Source organism: Neolamprologus multifasciatus, chromosome 17, assembly GCF_963576455.1.
Source record: "Neolamprologus multifasciatus chromosome 17, fNeoMul1.2, whole genome shotgun sequence".
Classification (NCBI taxonomy): Eukaryota; Metazoa; Chordata; class Actinopteri; order Cichliformes; family Cichlidae; genus Neolamprologus; species Neolamprologus multifasciatus.
This window is the reverse complement of record NC_140455.1, coordinates 22125788-22150168: the sequence shown is the minus strand read 5'-3', so window position 1 is coordinate 22150168 and position 24381 is coordinate 22125788. Positions and strand designations below refer to the sequence as shown.

The 24381-nt window shown below is 41.1% G+C and overlaps 2 protein-coding genes across 4 annotated transcripts in view; one reads left to right on the top strand and one right to left on the bottom strand.

Annotated features, from left to right (window-relative positions):
• The window catches only part of LOC146499372 (ankyrin repeat- and BTB/POZ domain-containing protein 3-A), a 265463-nt gene extending 259519 nt beyond the window's left edge, over positions 1-5944 (top strand). For all 3 annotated transcript variants that reach the window (XM_085138905.1, XM_085138903.1, XM_085138904.1), the window contains one exon: positions 1050-5944. In XM_085138905.1, the coding sequence (XP_084995031.1) occupies positions 1050-1280 (231 nt within the window). In that variant the 3' untranslated portion in view covers positions 1281-5944. The remainder of the gene's footprint in view (positions 1-1049) is intronic.
• On the bottom strand, positions 3888-14793 carry LOC146499371 (uncharacterized). The gene is made up of 7 exons (XM_085138902.1): positions 14422-14793; positions 12363-12565; positions 11951-12052; positions 11732-11827; positions 11531-11641; positions 11228-11351; positions 3888-9145 (listed from the first exon to the last, which is right to left on the bottom strand). The coding sequence occupies exons 1-7, from the start codon at positions 14447-14449 to the stop codon at positions 6525-6527; spliced, it is 3285 nt and encodes a 1094-aa protein (XP_084995028.1). The 5' UTR covers positions 14450-14793; the 3' UTR covers positions 3888-6524.
• Positions 14794-24381: the final 9588 nt, after the last annotated feature.

Below are 24381 nucleotides of genomic sequence, written 5' to 3'. Positions count from 1 at the left end.
TGCAGTTTTTAAATGTATTGATTGCAGTAGTGAGACGTAGCATTTCAGACTTTATTACCACTTGGTGGTAGTAGAAGTAGTTTGCCACTGTTTGCAGACACGTTGGCATCATCCATGGAAACAACAGGGGACCAAGGTAACCTGCTAGTAATCAACACAATCACAAGAAGGTAACAGATTTAATCTATTGAGCAACGACTGATCAACCGAACAGGAAATACATGTTTTTCCTCAGCAATCAGAGGTTGCCACGCGGTCTCCAGCTAATCTCCAGGACTCTGTGATGAAGCCTAGATGGCAGTGTGATTAAACCATTAATAACGTATACGTTTGTAAAACGTAAAATTTGCTATAAACAGCATTAAAACATGGGAGTCAATGGCAACTGACTGACTTTTAAGGGAACCTCAAATGGCCATTAAAGAAACTGCAATTTATGGCCCTTATATACACTGGCTTTATTTTCCAGTCTCAGGGTTTGTCTTGCTTATATTGTGCTAATGTTGCTCAGTTTGTTAACATTTGCTGTATATTTTTTGTTAAGTTACATTGCAGAAAAGGTGCATTGACAAATTAACTTGGAAAAACAGGATAATAGTTATATATAGTTTAATTTATTTTAAAGTGAATACCTAATTAGAAGCTGTGTTGTTTTTAGCTGAGAAGCTAAAAGTGGTAGTACAGAGGTTTTACAGTTTTGTGAACTTGTTTGTGTTTGTGGGGTTTCTACAACTTTCCAAGTGGGGAAATTCGAGCTGAAAATTCCACCTTTATTTCCATCTTCCCGCCTGAGTGCTGGAATAAAAATATCCTGTTAGTTGTTCAAAGTAAACTAATTAAAGATATTTAAAGAAAGTGCTAGATTGACAGATTAATAGCTGCTATTGTAAGGTTCAAACACTGGGATAATAACGATGACTGTTCTTAAAAAGCAATTACCAATTTTGGGCCGGAATATGACTGGAATATTTTTAAGCAAAATTATATATAATCAGAATTTGAAAGCTGCTAATGTCACACATTCCTTTCATCTTTCATTTTCATTGTAGTTCCTTGGTGCCACGGAGCTGACGGCATTCATCGAGGGCTACTTCCTGAAGAACATGGTGCTGCTGATCGAACTCGATGGCTTCAAGCAGCTCCTGTATGAACCTTCCCCCGCCGAGAGCCCCGTGTCCAGCCCCGGCATCTGCTCCGACATCCTCCACGACCTGGAGAAGACTCTGGCCGCACGCATCCACTCCATCCACCTCTCCACCTCCAAGGGCTCCGTGGTGTGACGTCATCCTCCCCGGAGCCCTTCGATCCAACCACAGCATCCATGTAACGCCACTTTTAGCATCCAGCGTCCCGCTTTACTTCCCCGTTTTCCCCCCGACCAAGCCTCCACCCCGCTGATGAAGAGGAGCTGTCGGATGTTTTTAAGTCAGGAATTCCCTTTAATTCTGCCTGTTGCAGCTCAATGGGGGTTCATGTTGCGACTTTCTGACCTTGCCCTGTGGCTCCCATCGGTCACTTCACACCCTGAAGAGTAATAAAAACCTACAAGAAAAAACAAAAACAAAAAAAACAGAACTGCCTTGACCCAACAGTATCATTTAGCTCTAACCATGATTCTAAAAAATTTCTATTGTATTTCATATAGGATACGTGCATGAAATACATAGGCTACTGTACACTGTTTTTCACTCGAAAAGGTAGAGTAGAATTTTAACTCAATAAATGCAGCTTCGTTATCATCTGCGAAATGAGACTGTGGTTTACAAACAATAATACTTTATGGAAGTGGATGCCATCACACATGCCAAAATCTAGATATAACCCTTCTATACAACCAATAAAAGTGATTAGTAGCAAAGCCAGCAGGCGGACTTTTAGGTGGCTCTTATTTACATCTCATTCTGTCTCTTCTATGTTGGATTCACTGTGTTATATCTACTGTGTGCAGAGGCCAAACTGATCACAGGAACTTCCACCGTGGCCGACACTGCGGCCGGCACTCATTCGACTAAAGACGGCCCACTTAGTGAAATCTATGCTGACTTATGCTTGAAACATGGATGCCCAACTGGGAAATTAACTTGCGATAAAGCCCACGGACGACTCTTTTTTTTTTTTTTTTTTTTTTAAATATTGTTACTATTATTGGTATTTTTTTTGCATGACACCTTGTCAACTGAGCTGACCCCTGGTGTTGCTTTTTATGCAGATATTACTTCACGGACCACTTTCGCAGGGGGAAGTAAGGGGAAAACGCTGCTTGTTAACTTTGTATCCACTGCAAAACTGATCAAAAGCGGATTTGGAGAGGGGGGGTTTCAATTGGCAGGGACTTTCTCTTTAAAGATGCTTAAAGTAAGCATGTTAATACATTCTGAAAGTCATAGTGTTTGTTTTTTTTGTTATTGTTTTTTTTGGGTTTTTTGTAAGCTGATGTACAGTATCCCCGCCTCCCCTACACATACTTGCTTGGCTGCTGACACCAGTCTCATTGAATGTGCTCCCTGCTGTGCGTCTTGTTTATGCAAAGTTGCATGTTTACTCTGTGTTTACTCCTCTGTTTTTGCTTTAGGTGTGCTTTCTGTGTAGACTGAGTAGGCTGAGTGAGGTGTTGAAGAGGTTTTGCCTCAAATTACTTGAGCTCTTTCAGATAATATTCTAAGCCATCCGGGTAGACCATGAGAATCATGTTAAAGTCACTCTTTGTTTAAGGCTTCACCCCCACATGAATCCTGCACAGAGCACTGAGTTTATAGAGGCACAATTACCCTATTTATACCAGCCATCTGTATCTAGACACGTTCTCTCAATGCATATCTGATTTATGGGTCTTTACATTTACGACCGGTATAAAAATGCATCCTCGGTCTCTCCACTCTGCTTGTAATCAGTATGGAAATTAGTTGGACTTGTCAAAAAACATGGCACGTCCCAGGTCAGGGTTCTGTTTATTTGACTGAGCTGCTCCATGAAGCAGCTCGGTAAAATAAGACCTCCAAATGTTGTGTGGTTTGGACATATGTTAATTGCAAGTCTAAATGGGGTAAATGTAGTCGATGTTATTTGACTTACACAGCCACTTTATCCAGTTCAACTGCTCGTTAAATGTCTGATGAGTCTCGATTTCTGCTGCAACATTCAGGTGGAAGGGTCAGAATTTGGAGCAAACAACAGCACCTTGTTGAATCTGTGAAAGCAGGTGTTCACCCCGATATTAGAAATGTGTATCTAAAGTGGCTGGTGAGGGTAAATCTGTGAGTGCTGAGGTGTAAAATTAGCTTCAAATAAATTTAGTAAATCCAAACTAAAATAGTAGATTCCATAAAACAACCTGATGCATCTGATGTGTGAAGTTCCTCAAACTAAAAAAAATGAAACAAGCACTTCCAGAGTTACAGCAGTGATCCAGAAGGATGGCAGCATAAACCTCATAAATTTCATGATCAGAGCACCCACTCGAGAATTTGTGTGGGCAGTCCTGTGGAAGATACTCGGACTTCTGCAGTCGCTATGCACACATCCTCCAAGTAGGCACGTGGGATATCTTTCCACAGCTTTCAATGTGTGTTCATAATTATGGACACCAACTGCTTTGTATTTTCCTCTCCTTCCTTTCTGGAAATTAGTTTAAAAAGCAAATGAAAATGACACATCTTTGAAATACTAAACAAAAAAAAAACGGTAGATGATAACTATGACTACCAAGAAAACTGAGTGCAGTGTGCAGATGAATGCGGTTTAAAGCTAAATTTAAGGTAAGGAGGAAAATAAACTTTCCCTTTCTGATATGTTTTAAACAAACTCAGTAACTCCGAAATTAAATTTGTTTATTATTTTTCTCTTCTTAGAGATTGATCAAAACATTTCAAAAAAATTTGCCGCTGCCGTTTTGTTTTTTTTTTGCATGAATGTCAACTTCGGTTCAGGAAAGCGCCAAATTTTCAGATTAAAAACAGAAGTTCAACCAAATCTGAGGGCTGTTTAACTGGAAAACAATTACGCATATCTACCAATTTTTATCAATACCCAAAAAATGTTCAAAAGGTCAGAAGATGGTTTGGGGGTTGGAGGACTTGGTTGACTGGTGGCTTTTATGTAAAAGTGAATTTTCTTAATTCGCATCCAAAAAAGTGGGAATTTAAACTCAGTGCTCAAAGTGTGCAATAATTCAACCTTTTTATCCCTGTGATTGCATCAAATAACGCGTCTCACTTCTAAAAGGACCAAATGTAAACAACTGTCAGCTCTGCTGCTCAAAAGAACGTTTTAATCTAACCCATCCGATGTAACCGGTACCTCTCTCCCTCTAAGGAGATCGCGCACCACACAGTGTATTTCATGAATGTAACAGTGCAGCAAACGTGCAAAGTTTTCCAATCTAGTGAGAAACCAAAAAAAAAAGGAAACCAGATGCTTCACTTTGGCTAAACAATGCAAACATCGTTCAAGTGTCCTCATACTCTGTGGTGGTTGTTCCTCCTGTAATCGGAAGATATCGTTTAAAAAACTGTAGCACGCTCCAAAAATAATTATATTATTTGTTTTGGTTCCTGCAAATCATTTTAAGAGAGAGAGATTTGGGCATATACGCACACACACATTGACACAAAGTTCTGTAAATAGCTACAGAAAAGAAAGTACAGGTGTTATCCTACAGCTTTATTTTCTTACCTACATACACGGCATGATATATTTTATTTTACATTCCGCTGATATTTTGTTTTACAAAAGGGAAAAAGAATATATAGAGATATATAAATATATCGAAAAAGGATACTTTAAAGTTTTAAAAATTAAGCAATATTTCCATTAAATTGTATTACTTTCAGTAGTATGATGTGCAATATGCCACAGGAGATGTATAATGAGCTGAAAAGACGATTATATATGAGTGACTGAGACTGAAACAGAAGGTTGAATATATATGAATATTATTTCTGTCTCTTTTGTGACACCCCTTCATGTACTGTTTTGCCACCGTGGTGTTCATTTTTACCGTGAACCCTTTGAGGAAGCTGACAGTCACGATGTCGACTCACCACACTCGCTTCTTAAATGTGAAACGTAACTTTAAAAGATGCAAGCCGTTTTTGTCTCCGCAGAGGTGAAAAGGTTCACAATGATGTCAAGCACTTCCTGTGCCAGTGTTACTGTAGCCTCTCTCTCTCTCTCAATCGAAAAGCATTAGTGTTTCAACTGTGAGCTTAAGTTTCAGTCTTATTGTGATTTTTTTAAAGAAACATATATGGCTTTGACATTAGAATAGAGAGGAAAAAACGATCCTTTTTTAAATCTGTCTTAATGTTACGCCATTAGCAAAAGACTAACTTTAGCCCCTGTACTGGCGCTTTTGATTCCAAACTGGGTCCAAGCTGTAGAGTAAGTGTCGGTTCGCATGGCTCTTCTTGTTTAATGTTGTTGAGAATGTGCTCTGTACACCAGCTTCGTCCACCGACACCCTCCCCTTTATTTGTCCGAGCATTTATTTGCCTGCGTACTTGTTCCTAATAAACGACACTTCTCCTAGACGCAGTGGAAACGTGCATGGGGTATTCACTAGATTTCACACCCAACCGAGGGGGAGGGATGAACTTTTGCATTTTTCTTTTCTTTTCCTTTGATGAGAACATGTATATTGTACAAAATATATATATGAAATATAAATTATACATGTGTGAGGAGCAGGGATGTGGTGGAGTATAACAACAAAAAGGAATGTTACACTCGTGCTACAGTTTCTGTCGTTCCATGACATGCTTTTGTGGACAGCTAATAAAAGACCACAGGTTAAATCATATTAAAGGTCTCTGATTTTATTTCGCTTTGTCTCTGGAATGTTTTTCTTCATGATGGTGCGTTTATTCACGAGAAATGCTATAAATGCCCAAAGAACAAGCTGAGATTTCCCCATCTTTCAGCTGCTCATATTTTATTTGGACAAAATTATTTTTTTTTTGTAGTTTTGCTATGGGCTCAAATTGTGGTCGTAAATATTTTGTACTTGTAAATCAGGATTTGTATGTGTAAAAAGAATTTGTGCGTAAAAAGATTTGTGTGGACTTAGCCAAAAAATACATGTGAAACTCTGCACTCAAGTTTCAAGTACGAATTTTTACCGTTTTTCTTTCTTTCATCTGATTGGCCAATGTCATGTCAATCACAAATTTAACTATCCAACCAGAGAACAGGTGGGTTTGGCTATTGGAGGGGTGCTTTATGGAGTTTCCTTTCCCTACGGAGATCCTCTGGTTGGCTTAGGTGCAGGGCCACATGTTTCACACTACTAGGCTAAACCCCAAAGTACAAGACAACATAAGCACTTTTCTCATTCAAAAACAAAGAAGAGATGGTAAAATTCAAGTTTTTATTGCTGAAAATGTTCACTGGTTTTAGATACACATGTCTTAGAGATCAATGATATGTTCTTCAGAACATCAGAATGAATGGAAAGCAACAAAAGCACCACCGTTTAAACCGGTCAGAGCGTTTTTGGTGAACCATCTCATTAAGAGACATTTGGATTTCTACTGAAACTCTATTCTCACTTCCTCTGTGAAAGATGACTCCACTTTAAATTCGTGAGTGAGCGAGTGTTCACAAAGGGATTTTTTTTGGAGGAACGCTAACCCGCACTCCTCGCATACGTAGCTCTTTGCCTTCCCGGCGTGAGTCCGCCTGTGTTTCTTCATGTGGTAAGACAACCTGAAACCTTTGTCACATATGTCACATTTAAATGGCTTCTCTCCCGTGTGGATCCGCATGTGCGACTTCAAATAGCCCGACTGGATGAAGGCTTTGCCGCACACTTCGCACTTGTACGGCCGCTCCCCGGTGTGGTACCTGTTGTGGAGCCTGAGCTCGTTGGCGGTCAGGAAGGTCTTCCCGCACACGGTGCACTGGTGCGGCCTCTCTCCTGTGTGGATGAGCTCGTGCCTCTTCAGCGACGTCTCCTTCATGAACTGCTTGCCGCAGCTGTTGCAGGGATACCGGACCCCGATGTGGACTTGCTCTACGTGGTTTGTGAGCTGCAGCTTGGTGCGATACGCCATGTCGCACTGTGTGCAGGCCCACGGCCTCTCCTCCGAGTGCGTCCCCATGTGGACCGTGAGCTCCGAGGCCGAGCGGTAGCACTTCCCGCACTGCCAGCAGAGGAAGGGTTTCTCCCCAGTGTGTTTCCGCTGATGCACCGTCAGACAGTTGGAGGACCTGAACTTCTCCGGGCACATGTTACAAACATAAGGGAACTCTCCTTTATGGATTCTCTGATGAATGGCGAGGTAGGACAGCTGGATGAAGCTTTTGTCACACTGCGGGCAGGGATACGGCCCGGAGAAGTTGTGCTGTTTCTCGTAGTGTTCCCTCAAGCGTCTCAGTAAAGTGAAAGTCTTGTCGCACATTGTGCACTGCATAGGTCTGTGCATTAGCTTGTGCCTCTCAAAGGCAGCCTCGTTTGCCAGGATCTTCCCACACTCTTTGCAGTACAGGGGGTCGTGGATCCTCTGGTGCACTTTAAGCATGGTCATGCTCTTGAACTCTTTCCCGCAGTCGTCACATTTCATAATATCCCTCATTTCCAGCTTGCAAACGTTCTCCTGGTGGTCCTTCAAAGCGGACAGGTATTCGAAGTGCTTGCCACAGTTGGAACACCACACTGGGATCTTCAGCGGGGCCCCTTGCTGGAGGTCAGCGCTGCTTGTGTCGCTTTGGCTCGGCCCCGCCCTATGCTCCTTCTTCCACAAGAATCGACTGGTTTTCTTGTGACAGATGGCGTAAATCTGGTGTCTCTTGAGGCCGTGCATGTGTTTGAAGCGCTTCTTGCAGTGGACGCAGTGATACGGCCGATCGTCCGTGTGACACTGTATGTGTCTGTTCAGGGTTTTGACGCTGTCAAACGCTCGAGAGCACACCGGGCATACTTTCAGGCCTTTTTTGGCCACTTTTTGTACAGGCACAGCGGGGGGCTCCTCACATGTGTCTGCGGGAGTGCCCAGATTACTTTCCTGTTTATCATCGTCTCCAGTCTCCACGCAGTTCTGCGTCAAAGTTTCGGCTTCAGCCAAAATCTGCTCCACCGTCTTGGTCTGCTCCTCTCTGATGCCCTCATGACCGTGAATAATCTGATGCTTCTTTAATGTGTCTTTGTACTTGAAGCCTTTCTCACATGTGACACAAATAAAGGGGCGCTCTTCGGAGTGAGATCGTAAATGCTTTGCAATGTCTGCAGTGCAGGGGAGGATCCTGCTGCAGATGGGACAGACTTTACCCTCCATTGACACCTCCGAAGCTGGCTGCGTATTTGAGTGCTGAGCCTCTTTCCTCCTTACCTTCTTCTGCTCTCTGCTTTTACAGATCTCCTTCTGGTGTCTCTTTAAAACATAAGGATTCTTGAATTTCTTCTCACAGAAAGAGCACTTGTATGGGCGATCCTCTGAGTGAGACTTCATGTGCCGCTCCATGTCCACTCGGCGAGCAAAATACTTCCCACAAAAAGAGCAGTTTCTGTCTTCTGACATCTCTGAGGTGCTCGGATCCCCTGAGTCTTCCTCTTTACCGCTGTTGTACATCTCCCCCCTTTCGTGGACGCGCATGGTGTGTCTGTTCATGTCGTAATGGTCCCTAAATCGTTTGTCGCAGCTGGTGCACTTGTACTTAAGGTCCCGGTTTGCATCGTGAATCTCCTGGTGCCGTCTCATGGCCGCAGCCCGCAGAAAAGTCTTATTGCACACAGGACATGTTTTATTGTTGGGGTATTTTTTCCTTTGTCTCTTAGCCGTCGCTGAGTCTTGATCCTCTTTTAAGGCTCTTCTCTTCAACTCAAGTCTTTTGCTTTGTTTAAGTGGTTGAAAAGCGGCCGGCTTTAAGGCATCGCCTGCTTCCTCTTGCGTTGCGTCTTCTTCCATTTCCTCCTCATTTATTACATTTTCTTCTTGGTCATCGACCAAACTGGGCGGCTGTTCGATCTGGATGTAGTCCAGCAGCGTCACAGTTTCACCCTCCACCTGGACGGTCATGCAGCTTTCCAGCTGCTCTGATGTGGGCTGTAACTGCATTTGGTCTGGATCGATCACAACCTTCTCCAGCTGAGGAAGGGACAGCGAGGACAGGATGCAATTCCCAAATGAAGATGGAATGGCTTGAGTTTCATCTGAAGGAGAAAGAAGAATGCATTAGCTTTGTTAGTGTGTCAAAGCTCAAAGAAAAAGCAAAAGTGTGTTTGTGGTAGTGTTGTGCATAATATCAGTTTGCTGGTAAAAGGTTCCTGCAGCCTGAGTGGCCTACATGTACCAATCCATGCTCATAGCAGTGGCAAGGACACAAACAAACAGCAAAACTAGAAACAAAATAGAGTGACCACCAAGTGCTAAACCAGTCCCTCTTTGGGGGTTGTCTGCCTCTCCAGTGCACCTGATGGAACTTTCCCTGAAGTTTAACTGAATTGGTGTTATTCTGTGTTAGTCCAAATATTCCTTTAATGTTGTGAGTAGTGTGCTTGTGATAATATAAAAGTCCCATGAAGGGACCACAACTCGACCATCTTGGACTTCAGGAAGCTTCTGTAGTCCTCATTTGCTCTGCAGTCATAAAGCAGCTCTTCCCCTGCTGGATGTTCTGGTTAGAGCTGCCCTCTAGCTGCCCAAAAATGAACTCCCATTGCCTGCTGCAGTCCAAGATGGTGGAGTTGAATGCTGTTTGACCACACTATGTGGGCCACCACAGCACCTCATCAACCAGTGCAGAAATGTGAATTAAGAATACCTCAGGCTAACTGGTTAGCAGCTTCTGAACTTTCAATATAAGAGCAAGAGGATTTTCCACAGATTAACACAAAGATTCACAAAATATAATTGGAAGATTGTTAATATGACAAAGAAGCCACTACGCTGTATGTACAAAACAAAGAAACAAAAAAATCCCCTGAGAAATATAATTGACTGCACACATAACGAGACTCCGCAATTTCTTTTTGTTTTTAAGTGATGGTATACCTCCTGCTTGGTGTATGACTTTGTGTCAGACTCTGTGATTGTGGTGTTGTTTTTTTGCGTAGCCATTTCCTTTATTGTCAGGTTTATAAAACTATGTAAAAGCTTCGAGGATGCCAATGTTCACATTTTGGACAGAGAGGACAGATGGTTTGAAAGAGGAGTGAAAGAAGCCATCTATGTCCACTGTGAGTGACCATCTTTGAACAGAGGCGGTGGTTTACGACACCAACTCTCTGCCATCTATAATCCAGTTTTGAGATCCCTTCCCAGACGCCTTAACGCCCACTCACACCCTGGGCCATCTGACCTCAGGAATTCGCATGATAAGGTGGGGCCAGGTTTCACAATGAACTCACCCGAAACTCTGGCTGATTGGGACCCACACCCAGTTTCACACCTTGGCTCAGGCGATTAGAGGATCATCAGGGGGTCCTTTTGTCCCTCTGTGGGGGTATACTCCCACTAGGTTTATATCTGGGACTCTCCACCATTTGACCTTAGAACTGAAGAAGCTTCTCGAATGAGAGGTGACGTCTTCAAGTAACTTAAAGAAGTCCAGACGCTTTTCTTTGCAAGCTCCTTTGACTACGATGACCTGGATGACTGAGAACCTTCACAGACAATATGTAAAAGCTTTAATTTTTGTGATGGAGTTGCTCTCACAGCACATTTTCAGATCTCTTGAAACCCCGGTCAAGACGGTGCTTAAAAAAGAAAGTGCTACCGCCTAATTTTAAGAGCTGGATGTTTTTAGGTATGAATGATCTGTCTATGACAAATGTTATGAGACTAGTTAGCCAGCAAAGAAGAAAAATGTTCTGACCACCAATTATCGGTTGGTATGCTGCAAAGCAGAGATAAATGTAGTTTTTGTTACATTTCTTCCACACAAGTAAAAGAGAGTAGAAAGTGGACCATTTAAACTTTATTTTAGTAACAGGTTGAGGACATTTTAATCTTCTCTCAAATTGAAACATTAATGCTTCATCAGGTTACTTTTTTTGTACAAATAACCTAACTGAAAATAAACTGCAGTACAATCAAACTCTTCTAACCTTTTCCACATGTCTGCGTTCTTTCTAAATACACTTTGCTGCTGTATTGTATGCCAACTGAGATGAGCAGCTCATGCCAGAGATCACTACAGCTCAGAGAGCAGCTGGACAGTGTTTGTAGACAAGTCCATCATCCATTCAGACTACATTAGCAACAATGTGCTCGTGACCCAAGACGAGACTCACCGCTCCAGTCGAAATGTCCCAGTGTTGTGTGATATTGCAGTACAGTTTTTAGGTGCTGCAGGTCAGGAACCGAGTGTGCACACTCCTCCAGAGCTAAAGGGACGGCACTGAGCATGGATGCAGTCTAGAGAAGAAATGCAAAAAATACAAATAAAAGGAAATGAAAAGGAAGCCAAAATTTCACCATAAACCCTCTTCTGACTTGAAAGATTACTAATTTGTAATTTTTTAAATGCAAACGGGACTTATTTAGGGAAGTAGAATAGTGCTGGAAAGGCCGCTTTGCCACACTTATTCTAGTACCTGTTGAATATCTGGAACTGGAAGAAGCTTCTCCAATCTGGACAGGAAGTCCAGCATTAAAACCTGAATAGCACTGTCATACTCAGGCCCAAAGTCAGTAGGGAAAACATGCTGAGGGTGGAAAAGAAATGTGTATTATATATTCTGTTTCTCTATTATTAGATAGGTTACATGAGTTTGACAGCACATGATGTTACAAACCTGGAAGAACTTGTCCTTCTCTTCAGGATCCTTCAACAACAATTCAACCTGATCCACAAAGTTGGACTCTGGAAACTCAACATCTGCAAAAGACGGCTGGAAAAAAAAACTAAAAATCACAAGCTGCAATTTAGGAAGAAAAAATAATAATAATTGGAGGGAAAATATGACAAGGCTGCTGGCCTACAGAGCACTTGTTTTTCTTTTAAAGGATCTAACCTGTGCTGTCCAAGTCGACACGAGGGCCTTGATCCTGTTCAGGTGCATCTCGATGGTTTCTCTGTCCGTTATCTGCTCGGTCCGACACAATTCAAGAACAACCTGAAACAAGATTTTATTAATTAAAAAAACATTAACAAAGTCCAACTACAGCAGGGACTCTCCTGGCTTAGAACAGGCCTGATTAAACAAGGCAGCAAACAGTCAGCACACCACATTTCCCTGATTACTGTAACCATTACTAAAAACAACACAGACACACAGGATTGGCCTGTGGTCCATGTTTGGGAAGGATTTCAAAAAATGATCGTTATCAGTATTATACATGACTATAGGGTGAAAATAAACAGCGGTACAACTACAGAACAATTAAAGAGATACATTTTAGAGTCCCCAACCCCAAAAAAATTACCCGTGCTCTGAGTCCCAGGAGGAGCTGAGCTTTCTGATCTGCGTTTAGCAGGTCAGGCACGATTTCTGTGACCGTGCTGATGAACTCCTCCACCATCCCATAGTCGTGCACGCTTCCCCTCTGCACGACGTGCCACATGGCCGCAGATACCAGGCGCAGAGGAGGTATGAAGAGGCGAAGAGATGGCAACAGGAGAGGTGGATCTGGAAAATATTTGTACAATATTTAAAAAGTTACTCACTGTAAATTAAATTAATCTGGAGCCTTTCAAAATAAATGGAAACTATTAAGAGAATGTGAAGAAGTAACTGCTTTGACTTTATGACAAAATATCTCTGCATTAGGTGCTCAATATTGAAAGTGGATTAAGTCCCGGAGTGGATGAAGGAGCAGATGTTGAAGGCTGTGGTTAAATAGTCCCAGATAGAAATCATGCTCTGTTACAAAGAAATGAAGTTAGAAGCTTAGGAGCATAGCCAGAATAGCTTTCCACCTGTGAAGGGAACTCTTAAAGTGAAGTAAAGCACGATGATGCTGAACACTTCCTGTGGATTAGTGTTTACAACAGGTTGGAGGCGTAATGTAGCACTAGATTAATGTTGTGCTCTCCACTGGCCGTTACACTAATTGTTTGACAAAAACAGATCAGACGAGGTGCAACTCCACTACTGTTATGCAAACACAGAGAGAAAGAGAGACAGTGGAGTCTATTTCCACTTTCCACATGAATGAAAGCTCATAAATGCTGGAGATCACTGATTCAAGGTCAACTGCATTTACATAAAGTAACGTATTATATACAGTGCTGTAAAAAACAAACATATTATATATATATATATATATATATATATATATACATACATAAGACAAAAAAAACAGTTTGTACAGCAAGCCTGAACGTGAGCATTTGGTACACCGGTATCGCCTTTATTCTTCAACACATCCTGAACTGTCTCACAGAAGATTCCTTGTCATTCCAGACTCTTCAAAGCGATCGTCTTCCAAAAAGTGATTTGGGGTATGTGCCAAAAAATGAGCATGGGAATTTAAAATGTTGTTATAGTCTGTAAACATATGTCAAACATATTGCTCATTAATGATGTGAAGTCACTGAGAGCCTGTAAGAATTTTCCTGTCGCAAGGTAGATCCAGGTTAAATGTCTCATATTATATTAGATATTAAAAATCTCTTTCAAGAGAGAACTGGCCAAGAGGACAGCAGAAATTTCAACAGGTTTAACATCACAGTTGTATAAACACAAACCGAAAGAACTAGATTTATTATAAATATAGATACAATAAAGCAGACAGATAATTTCTTTATTTTATATATAATTCTTTTAAGTAAAGATATCAGAGAATAAATAAAACAACGACGAAACAGAAATATCTGCCACACTTTTGCACAACAGGGCCCTCAGGTGGGTCTAGGCACTGGGAGTTTAGGATGACTGATACGGCTACCCCCAGATACATTCACAGGCTAACAAGAGCGTCGTAATTATGATACACCAGACATGAGCGCCTCAACCAGATGGTAAACACGGCTGTGATAGCCCGGGCTCTCTAATGAGGAAAACTTAGGGACTGTAAAAGTACATGTACACATCAACGCACTATTTTTCTTTGAATAACAATATATAAACGGCGTTGCTCGTTATATATTTAATGTTCATTCGACTTTCATACATTAGGTGTCATAACGCTTCGCTACTCTGGTTAAAGCCCCCGAAGGCAGCATCGGTCGCTGTTACAGTTGGTGCTAATTTCGGTTGCTAACTGATGCCAACCCCCTGCTTCTAGTTAACCGCCCCTGCCCGTTACATTAAAGCATGCAGTCATAAAATAACCGAAAGCGTTGTTAGATAACTATCTTTGCTGACGCTGAGCTCCTTCCACTAACCACCGCACGCAGCAGCTCCCTGGCGCTGTAACGTAGCACAACGCTACCGCCATGTCAGAGCGGGGTACGCCATGTTCAAAATCGGGCGCACACACACAAAAAGAAAAGCCAATAACTCGTTGCGACAGATAAATCTTTACATACACGTTAGCTTACCGTTATTAACATGTCGTGGGCTCTCCATGTTGTCTCAAAAAGCGCTCAAGCGAATAAGCAAATCAACTCGGGGTTGTTGTGAGTTGCAGTCCGCCGGACCCTGCGGTGCAAGTTGCCGGGGAGGAAGGGCGGCTCGACGATCTGGTAGAAACGCGCAGGCGTACTCAACACATTAAGTTTTGCTGGTTATTACTCAGAAGCGTCAGTCTGTTGCTGTTTTGTGTCTTCTCATACGACCTGCTAGGGCACATCTTCTGTTACGTTCGGTGACGGAAGCACATGTATGATAAATCTACAGAACTTGTGATTTTCTTCTTCTGCTTCTTACAAAGCTAACATGTCCGTCTTCTTCTCCTGTGCATGTCAGGATCACACGATGGCTGATCGCTGCCCTCTAGAGGCGTTTTAAGGAACTATGTCCAAACAGTATGTGATTCTCAGGAGCGATAATACGAGGAATTCTTTTAAAAAAAATAGTTTTTCCTTGTTTATTTAATCTCACTGTACCGGTACCGAGAGACACAGACGACCCTCATCCCTGCATGGGATGTACCATTAACAGATAGGGGAAGTAGCTGACATTAGGAAATCCTATAAGTACAGTAAAGGACAACACGGAGGCTCTCATGGCAGCACAACAACAGAACCTAATCGCCAGATCCATAGAGGCAGGAGTCTACCACAGCCATCAGGGCACAAGCTGCAGGCTCTGCAAAGGTGCCCGGAGACTATCCAACACATAGCAGTAGGAAGTACGATGTAAGCTGGGACTCCTATTCTATGGCTGGTGCATGAGGACTAGAAGTCCCCAATTCCCTATGGGTGTTCTAACTTTTATTTCCCATATAGACTAGATTTTTTATCTAGATGGGTTTTTTTAAACCCTCCCTTCCTAGGCTATAGAAGAAAACTGTTGATCCAAATGATATGACAGCATAATGATAAATTGCCCAGATGGGTCATACTTGTCACAGCCTACCTTCATTCAAGACAAAAATCATAGTTTTCATTCAGGATATAATTTTAATACAAATATTTTCTGACCCCTAAACTTTTTATATTAGGTTTGTACCCAGTTAATTATATTAGCTCACTGAATCAAACAAAGTTTTTAGAAATATGTTTGTTGTTGGCAAGGGCAGGGATAGCTCAGTAGGTAGAGTGGTTGCCCCATGATCGGAAGGTCGGGGGTTCGACTCCACTGAAACGGTTACCCTGAGGTACCCCTGAGCAAGGTACCGTCCCTACACACTGCTCCCTGGGCGCTGCATTGGTGGCTGTCCACCCATTCATTTAACCCATTCACTGGTTGAATGGGTTAAATGCTGGGAAGTAATTTCCCTACGGGGACTAACACATACTAACACACACAGGTATTCTTTTGATACCTTGTTCGTTTTATAAAGACTTTTAATGCTGTCAGTGGGGATTTATTCAGTAAATATATTGTTGGCAAAAAAGTAAGTTCATAGTTGATTTATATATGTGTTTCCAAAATTAATAAACTATTGACAAACATAGTTAATTATTTAATAATGTATTTTTAGCTATTTTCATTTTGGCATTGTTGATGTCCATACAGGAAACATGATGTACTTAATTGAAATAATAAAATATGGCTTTAATTTAAAGGAAATTAAGTTTTAATGGATTAACAATGTATTTACTAAATTATTTATTATTATATTTATTTTCAGTTGTGATTAATAAATGACACATTTACTAAATTATTTATTGAATTGCTTGTCTTTTTTATTTGGTCACTCTTGGCATGCCATACTAAACCATTATACACTTAAACAGTGAAATAAATAAATGCTTTTAAATAACATGAAATAATATTTTAATTAATAGAATTTAATATTATTATTGGACGTGATAAGCAGTAGCGATCACATACACTGGCTAATACATTGTTTGCATAGATATCATTACTACTTTTTCCTCTTCACAATCCCTTTATTCTGCTGCGCAGCTGGGTGCAGTAATCATCAAGGACACAAAGCTAACCATTTTTTATCGCTTCCCTGTTGATTCAGATAGAAGAATACAAAAAACTAGTGCTGTCAGCATTAATCTCATTAAAACAACGTTAACGCCATAACCGCCTTAACGCTGCAAATCTCCGTTAGCGAGTTAGCACAGATCGCCCCATGCGTGGGGCTGCACAGCGTCAACGCGTTAGCGCGGTTAGCTTGTTAATGCATTAGTGCCATGCACGTATCTCTTTCAAACAATATTTGATCATTTAAAATGTTTCCATTTATATTCTCATTATCTCTTTCTAGTTTTTTTTTCTTTCTCATCTTTTTCATCTGCCTCCTCTGTCACAACTCTCACCTTCTCATCTCTATCTCATCCTCTCCCTCCTTACCTGAAACCTCCCTCCTGAACTGAAGTTAGGGTTCTAAGATAAGAAATCTTACATGAACATGCTTATTTAATCTCGATATTATTACACTTAGTTATTTTCAGCAGATCAGACATGCAACCCTCCCATCTCTGGACAGCCAACAGGAGATTGCTAAACCACAGCATAACGTAACAGGCTAACCTTATGCAAGTAACGTTAGTCCACAGCATTCTAAAACATTTAAACTAATTTCCCTCTGATCAACAGTTTGAATACATTTTCACATCACAAGAGTTTATTTGCTCCCCGAGACTGCTCCCATTAGATCCACTTCAAAAAAAGTTTAAATAACAGCAGTCAATAGCAGTGAACAGAAGCTAGCAGCAGCACTTACTGATGGAAAGTTATGGATATGCTCAACATTTCACCTCGGTATTGCTGTCATATATCACAAATGACCTACGTTGACTCATTGACAATGTAAGGGATAATGCATAGAGACGTGTCAATATCAAAATATAATAAAAATCCTGTGACAGGGGTTTGTTGTCCATCGTGACACAAGACTCTGATAAGCATTCAAACTTTTGGAGGCCTTGAGTGGTTGTTGATAACATAATGATATAAATTGTGTGGCATGATGACAGGGAGAATGTCAGGGTTACACTTCACAGCATCAGTAAATACTCGGAGGCTGTAAGTTAACATTCATCTTCAGCCCTCCCTTGCCAAGTTTCTCCACATAACCAGCAAGACATCCAAAATGGCTGGCTAGTTAATGTCATGTGGTAAGGGGTCCTATGTGTGCAAAACCTCTATTTTAATGCTAAATAAAATTCCTGAAAAATGACCAAATTCTCCCAAGCAATATGATATACAGTGGTGGGAAAGGGGCAGTCGTGCCAAAGATGGAGGCTACGTCTCCTGGAATGCTGTCGGGCCCTTCACTAGCTGTTACTAGTTTAGCTTAATGTAATGAAAATATGTCAGCTTTGTAAAACAATGTGAAACTTGCAGTTTTTAGAAAAATATCATTATATAAGGAGATTTTACACTTAAGTATTGCTAACTAGCTAGCTAACGTTAATGGGACAGTCAATGCTAACATATCCTACTCTTAACTTTAGCATTCTTGTGCACATATTACTTTAAATTTTTATTTGAAATGTTTTGTAAAGCCTCTCAAGCAACAGGGTGGAACTTCAAGTGGTTGTCGTTATAAATAATGTATATACTAACTGTTGATAAATAACTGGCAGGCTAATCTATACTATTTTTTAAAAAGGTCTTGAGGTTAGCAAAACCAAGCAATCCTTGTTGCTGCAGCAATTTAAAATAAGCTGAGAGTCACAGCATTAGGGAAGCCAAATTTCACTCTTATATAGAGTACTTTTGTCTTTCTCTTTTACGACTACAGTTGATTGTTCAGTAAAGTTAGCACAAAACTTTAACACAAAGTTAATGGCAGCCTTCCTTTAAAACCACCATTAATGTTTGGAGAAATCTTAGAGGAGAATGAGAAATATGTAAAAATGATAATGTTGAAAGATAATGAGTTTGTAATTATTGGTAGTGTTATGTGGGTTTCCCAAGTTGTGCTTTAACATTACAAATAAAGATGCTTGTTGTGTGTTAACTGACAAACAAACAGGTGTTCTGCAAAACCAAGTTGCAGGATTATTTGAATGGAGCCAGCGCCTCTCTAACTACACAATCAGGAACAGAGTGCACATAGCCAATCAACAGGGCTGCTAGGAGGGCTGCCATAACTGTGCTTTCACCGTCAGGCTTGTTTGCGTTTGTGTTAGCAAAATGTGCTCTGGAGCCTGAACATCTGGAGGAACATTATGTTCTGCGATGACTCCAAATTCTGCCTGTGGCAGTTGGATCATCATGATGGTGTGGAGTAACATCACTACCTAACTGGTCCAACACCTTTAGTCTCTGTTCAAATTCTGAAGTGCTTGATTGCATTATGTACAGTTTTATACACGTTTGTTTGACTATTTTTTAAATTATTTTCACAGTTTGTTACAAAACAGGAAAAAAAATGATTTAATTCATTCAAGTGGCAGAACATGCACAGTTAGAATGGAGAAGCTTGTCTTTGACCATAGCAGCATTCTAGAAAGTTTCCTTTGAGCTCTGTCGGCATTATCAAATCTTGCTTTTGAGCACAGCAACAATCCCGCTGTAATTTCTCCAGAAATGGTGTAGTCTAGCTTTCAATTTATTCTTACTCTACTCAGTAAATCAGAAATATGTTTTCCAGTATGCTGTCAATGGTCTTCTTTAGCCAGTAGATGGCAGTATGGTAGTGCTAATGAGGCTCAGGAATCCCTCGTGTTTGTGCTCTGCTGCCACAGCTTCTGTTGGAGGATTTTGATTCTATAAGCTTCCTCAGCCTTAACACAACCCAGTATTTCTCCCTCAATGACAACCTTGCAACTATTCTCATTGAGAATACAGCAAGCGTGTTTGTTTATGCTGTTCTTTCCATTTATTTCGTGTCACATAAAAATCACAACAACTGTTGCTACGTGCACCATGGTTTCAAATAAGCTGTATTGTTCTTCTCTGCTTTACTGTGTGTTTCACCTGACTTCTTGAGTGACAGTTGAAACCTCAACAGCATCATTCCTGTACTCAAGAGAAACTCCTCCACTCTCTCTCTCTCTGCAAAATCAAAGGCCAGCTGAGTCAGAGTCTCTCCAGAGTGTTGGGAGCAGATCACTTTTTAACCCAAAGTATATTGATTTATATGGGCCTGTAATTGCTTCAGTGTGTCCTGGATTATTCCCCCCATAATTGAGGCCTGGCACAGGTCTCTTTCCTAGACATAGCCTCCCCAGTGCCAGGTGGTGGGTAGAGAGAGAAGCACCGCACCCACTGCCCAGCCAGCTGGAGAGAACCAGGGAGCTGCGGCCTTTACCCCCACAGTCACTGTTCTACATGGGATAAGCAAACAGTACAAACAGTACACTTCCATGCATGCTTTGAGGTATCTCTTGCAAGTCTTCGTCCAGCTCTAATTGCAGTATGAGATAGCACATTGCAGGGAAAGCTGGATGGGACAGACAGCCAGCTTCAATCACTGACACAAAGTCCTGAATCTGTGCATTGTTTTAGATTTTTGGCTCTCAGCTTGTGTCTCCAGGATTTGTTGTGTTTACTGAAACCACATATTAAGACTGTAATTGCTGTACATGCTATTGTTCAGCTGTTTGTTTTGTGTTTTGTTTCTGACTCAGTGGAACAGTCCGGGATTTCGTAATGGATGGAAACGCTCGCACGCTCCAACAGGTCTCGAGGTGAATGCCGTGCCATAAATATATGAGGTAGACGAGTCATGTAAACACATCACATACACAGACTCCAGTCACTTTTTAAAGCAAACACTCACAGTCTAAGACGCTGCAGAGTTGCAGTGATTTTTAAATCTGAGCGGAATTTCTCTTTATGCTGTCCCCTGTTGCAATATTTGAAAATAAATTTGTAAAATTCTGTAACGAATATCATGACTGTATGCAAAGTATGAAACTATCGCCGACAGCTGATTAAGTTGGCTCTGCATAAAGACTAGCAGAGAAAATAACATCTACTAGCAACTCTAAACATTTAGTAATAAGCACAGCAACCAAGTAATGATCTTGTTTCCTTTAACATGAACTAGTAATGATTTAATGAATTTCTTCTACTACAGCTACTTTTAATACCACTGATATTTAATTAGACTTTTGATCTTTCTGGGTTAACTTTAGTAATTACTCCTTCCAAACCATTAATGTGGATGTTCCCATTCCTACAAGACTGCTCAAAGAAGTCCTACCATTAATTAATGCTTCAGTCTTAACGGTGATCGATCTATATTAATGCACTATATTCCAAGGGCCTGCAAGCTGGTAGTCTTTTTAAGTAAACTGCTACTTAAAAAGCCATCACTTGACCCAGTTTATCCCAAAAATTCTTGAAAAATTAGTTGTCACAAAGCTAACAGATCAGAGGAATGGCTTATTTGAAGAGTTTCAGTCAGGTTTCAGAGCCCATCACAGCACAGAAACATATTTAGTGAAGGTTACAAATTATCTTCTTATGGCCTCTGACAGTGGACTCATCTCTGTGCTTGTCCTGCTAGACTTCAGTGCAGCGTTCGATACTGTCGACAATGATATCATATTAGAACAATTAGAGCTTGCTGTAGATTTTACAGGTACTGCACTGCGGTGGTTTGAATCATATCTATGTAATAGACTCCATTTTGTTCATGTAAATGAAGAGTCTTCTTCACACGCTGAGGTTAATTATGGAGTTCCACAGGGTTCAGTGCTAGGACCAGTTCTGTTTACATTATACATGCTTCCCTTAGATGACACAGATAAACTGCAGAAATGTCTTAAAGACACTGGCTCCCTGTTAAATCCAGCATTGGAGTTAAAATCCTGCTTCTCTGAAAAATCAGGAAAAATGACTCTATTGCTTATTTGATTTATAACCTCAACAAATTCTTCATTAGTTTTTGGCCTCAAATTGCTCAAATAGTTTTGAGTTCAATTTCTTGGTTTTATAGATAGATTAAATATAAAAGACTGCATCGATTTGCAGACTTGTTTTGAAACTCTGGAGTGCTTTGGCTGTTGTCATCTTGGTTTTCTTGAAACTTGAAGTTATGATTCTGAAGCCGAAGTCAATAACAATGTAGCCAGGCCTGAAAGCACACTCTGCTCATTTTTAACATGGACTTCTATGTAATCCAATCTGTTTTGCAGGAAGAACTCTGTACAGCTGTTGAATGACACCAGTACGTGTTGTGGCAGCACAAATATTTATTTTATTATTGTTTATTTGTATACCCATCTGAAGTCTAGTTTTTGGTGTCACGTAATAATCTCCTGTTTTCAGGTAACTACAGCAGAGGTTTGTAAACATTTTCTAGCACGCCTCTCCTGCAAAGCCAAATTCATGCCACGCACACCAAGTTGAATTTTAGGGAAATTAAGGTCAATATCAGCATCAGCACTCGATTTGGCATATTTACTACGCAAATCCTAACCTTTCAGCTTTGATTCACTGCATGTTTTTCTTCTCCAGCAGCTCGATGACCCACCAAGGGGGCCCACCCCATAGTCTGGCTACTAACCACTGGTGTATGGTAGGGTTATCAGTGATTTCTACTGAAAATGACAACAAAAAATATTGTTTATTAACATGTTCCTAGTTTGGTTTGCTTAAAATCCCACAACAAACAGTTAAACCGTCCCAGAGATCTTTGTGAAAAAGTAGGTTTTGATCATCAACAGGCACCATAGAGTTTCCCGGCCTTTTTGCCAGAATACTGTGACCCCTCTGTGTTACCGTGGAAACATAGCGTATCAAAACAAGCACCCCATTTCTTGCGTTTCTCTCCATGACGCACCTTTATTTCTTCCATATGAACAGCGTATGGCACAGCGGAGGGCTTTGATAACAATATCTGCTCCGAGTGCCACACACAAACTCATGTAGCACCACACCCTGTTTAACTACCCGACTTGGAGAAAGAAGAAGAAGAAGGAAAAAACTGAAATTACCCCTACAATCACTTGCAATAGATACCCTTGTTTCATTGTTTTTGCAAAGCTTTTTTGTTTTACTCAATGGTAGCAGAGGAAATATAACACAGAGAAACCATTGAGCTGGAAAAACCCTCAGACTAATCAACAAAATAGAGCAGGATTGCTCTCCTAATCAAGTGTGTGTAAGTGCATGCATGTGTGCGTGTCCTCAAGTGAACTTGTGTGTGTGCCCAGACATATCCCCAGCCTCACACTTTCCCTCCCATCTTGGGTACCAGCCCTGCAATACACACACACATACACACACACGCACACACACGCACACACACACACACACACACACACACACACACACAGAGCCCTCCATCCTCCCTTGCTGCTGCGGCGTTCATGCAGGTTATGCAAAACCAAAAAGCTTTTATCTTCTTTTTCATCCACTCTAAATCTTCCTCTCACTTTCATCCACTCGCATTCATTTGCATTCTGGACCGCGCTCCGTATCCTCTGACTCGGACGTTTGTTTGGCAGGAGGTACCCGACGGGATGCTGTTAACACTGCAAAAAGTGTCCATCTTTACAAGCCTTCCTGTGTTAACATCTTAAAGCTGTTCCAAATGAGGTGATTATAACTCCATTTGTAACCAAGAGCTTTCTCCTGTGTGAGTCTCTCTCCTTTTTCTTTTTTTTTAAGCAAAAAGTGCAGGTTTTATTTACAAACTGAGGATGGGGAAAAAATTGGGAATTAATAAGTAGAATTATATAGATATAGATATAGATATAGAGATATAGAGATATAGAGATATAGAGATATATAGATATAGATATATATGTCTCAGATGCACGTTTGATCAAAAAAAACTTGCACAGATGGACGCTCTTTGCAGCGAGCGCTGTCTCCCTTCCTACACCAGAAGGGAGTAAAAACAAGCCTTTCCCTGGTCAATGAGTTCACTGGGGCGGACGTCTCCTTAGACAAGGCTGTGGGGGGGAGGTGTTGGATGAGGGGATTCAAAAGTCTTGCAACCAAAGAGAAAAGAGAAGGAGTGAAGGAGAGGGAGGGAAACCTGGCACCGAGGCAGCTCAGAGACCCGGGCATTAGAAACAGAGAGCAAGGGAAGGTCAGCCTGCCCACTCCCCCTTCCTCTTCTTCTTCCTACTACTGCATCAGCAGATGTACTGCACAAGCCCGTCATCAATACTGCCAGACCACAGCCACAGTGATAACAGGAAAGTCTGTGATGAAGCATTTACACGCTAGATTGTGTGTGTGCTTTTTATGTCAGCAGGCAGTGAAAGATGAGATTTTACATCTAAGATCAGCTATCAGCAGAGAGGCTTACGGTCATCGGCGAATGAACTGATGCTAACAAGTCTGTCCTCTGGCTTGAAAGCAGCTTTGTCCTAAGGAGAGAAGCATCACCCTCATCATCATCATCATCACCATCACATTCTATACTAAATCACCATCTCTGGTTTATATCTCCAAGCTGCTGTCCTGAAAGGAAGAAATGTCATGTTGTGCATTAACCTAAAGTTAGGTAGGGCAATCAAAGATAGTTCATCAAACTAAAGTTTGGCAGTGCAAATGTGTTATTTAATTCACCAAGTGTCCTTGAATGTGCATTTAGCTGGACTGTGATGGTGTAAAGTAGAGCTGCAATTAAGTTTAATATCTTTAGCCATTAATCAACCGAGAAAAATTGCCATCCTAAGTCCACCAGAATCCAAGCTGTCACATCTAAATTTACAGTCATATTTCACATTTTAGAAGCCAGTACCAATAAAGACCTTTCTTTTTAAAGGAAAAATAAAGAAAATTTTGTAGTAGGACTTAACTTTTCAGAATTTTACATGGTTTTTACTTTATGGTGCAATTTTCTATCATATGATAGACTCAAACGTTATATAATAATATACCGATGTCCTCTGTAAATGTTTGCTATTCACTCTCCTTGCACTGTATGGGAGTTGTACTAAACAAAGACTGTATATAAAAGATGGTTGTGCTTTGGGGTTTGTAAAGCTGGTGATGTCACAATAGCGACAGACATCTTT

Coding starts and splice junctions, on each gene's coding strand:
- LOC146499371 (XM_085138902.1), bottom strand. CDS start 14,449: ATGGAGAGCCCACGACATGTTAATAACG. Junction 11,828..11,950: donor TGTCGACTTGGACAGCACAG/GTTAGATCCTTT, acceptor TTTTTTTTCCAG/CCGTCTTTTGCAGATGTTGA. Junction 11,642..11,731: donor AGAAGGACAAGTTCTTCCAG/GTTTGTAACATC, acceptor TTCCACCCTCAG/CATGTTTTCCCTACTGACTT.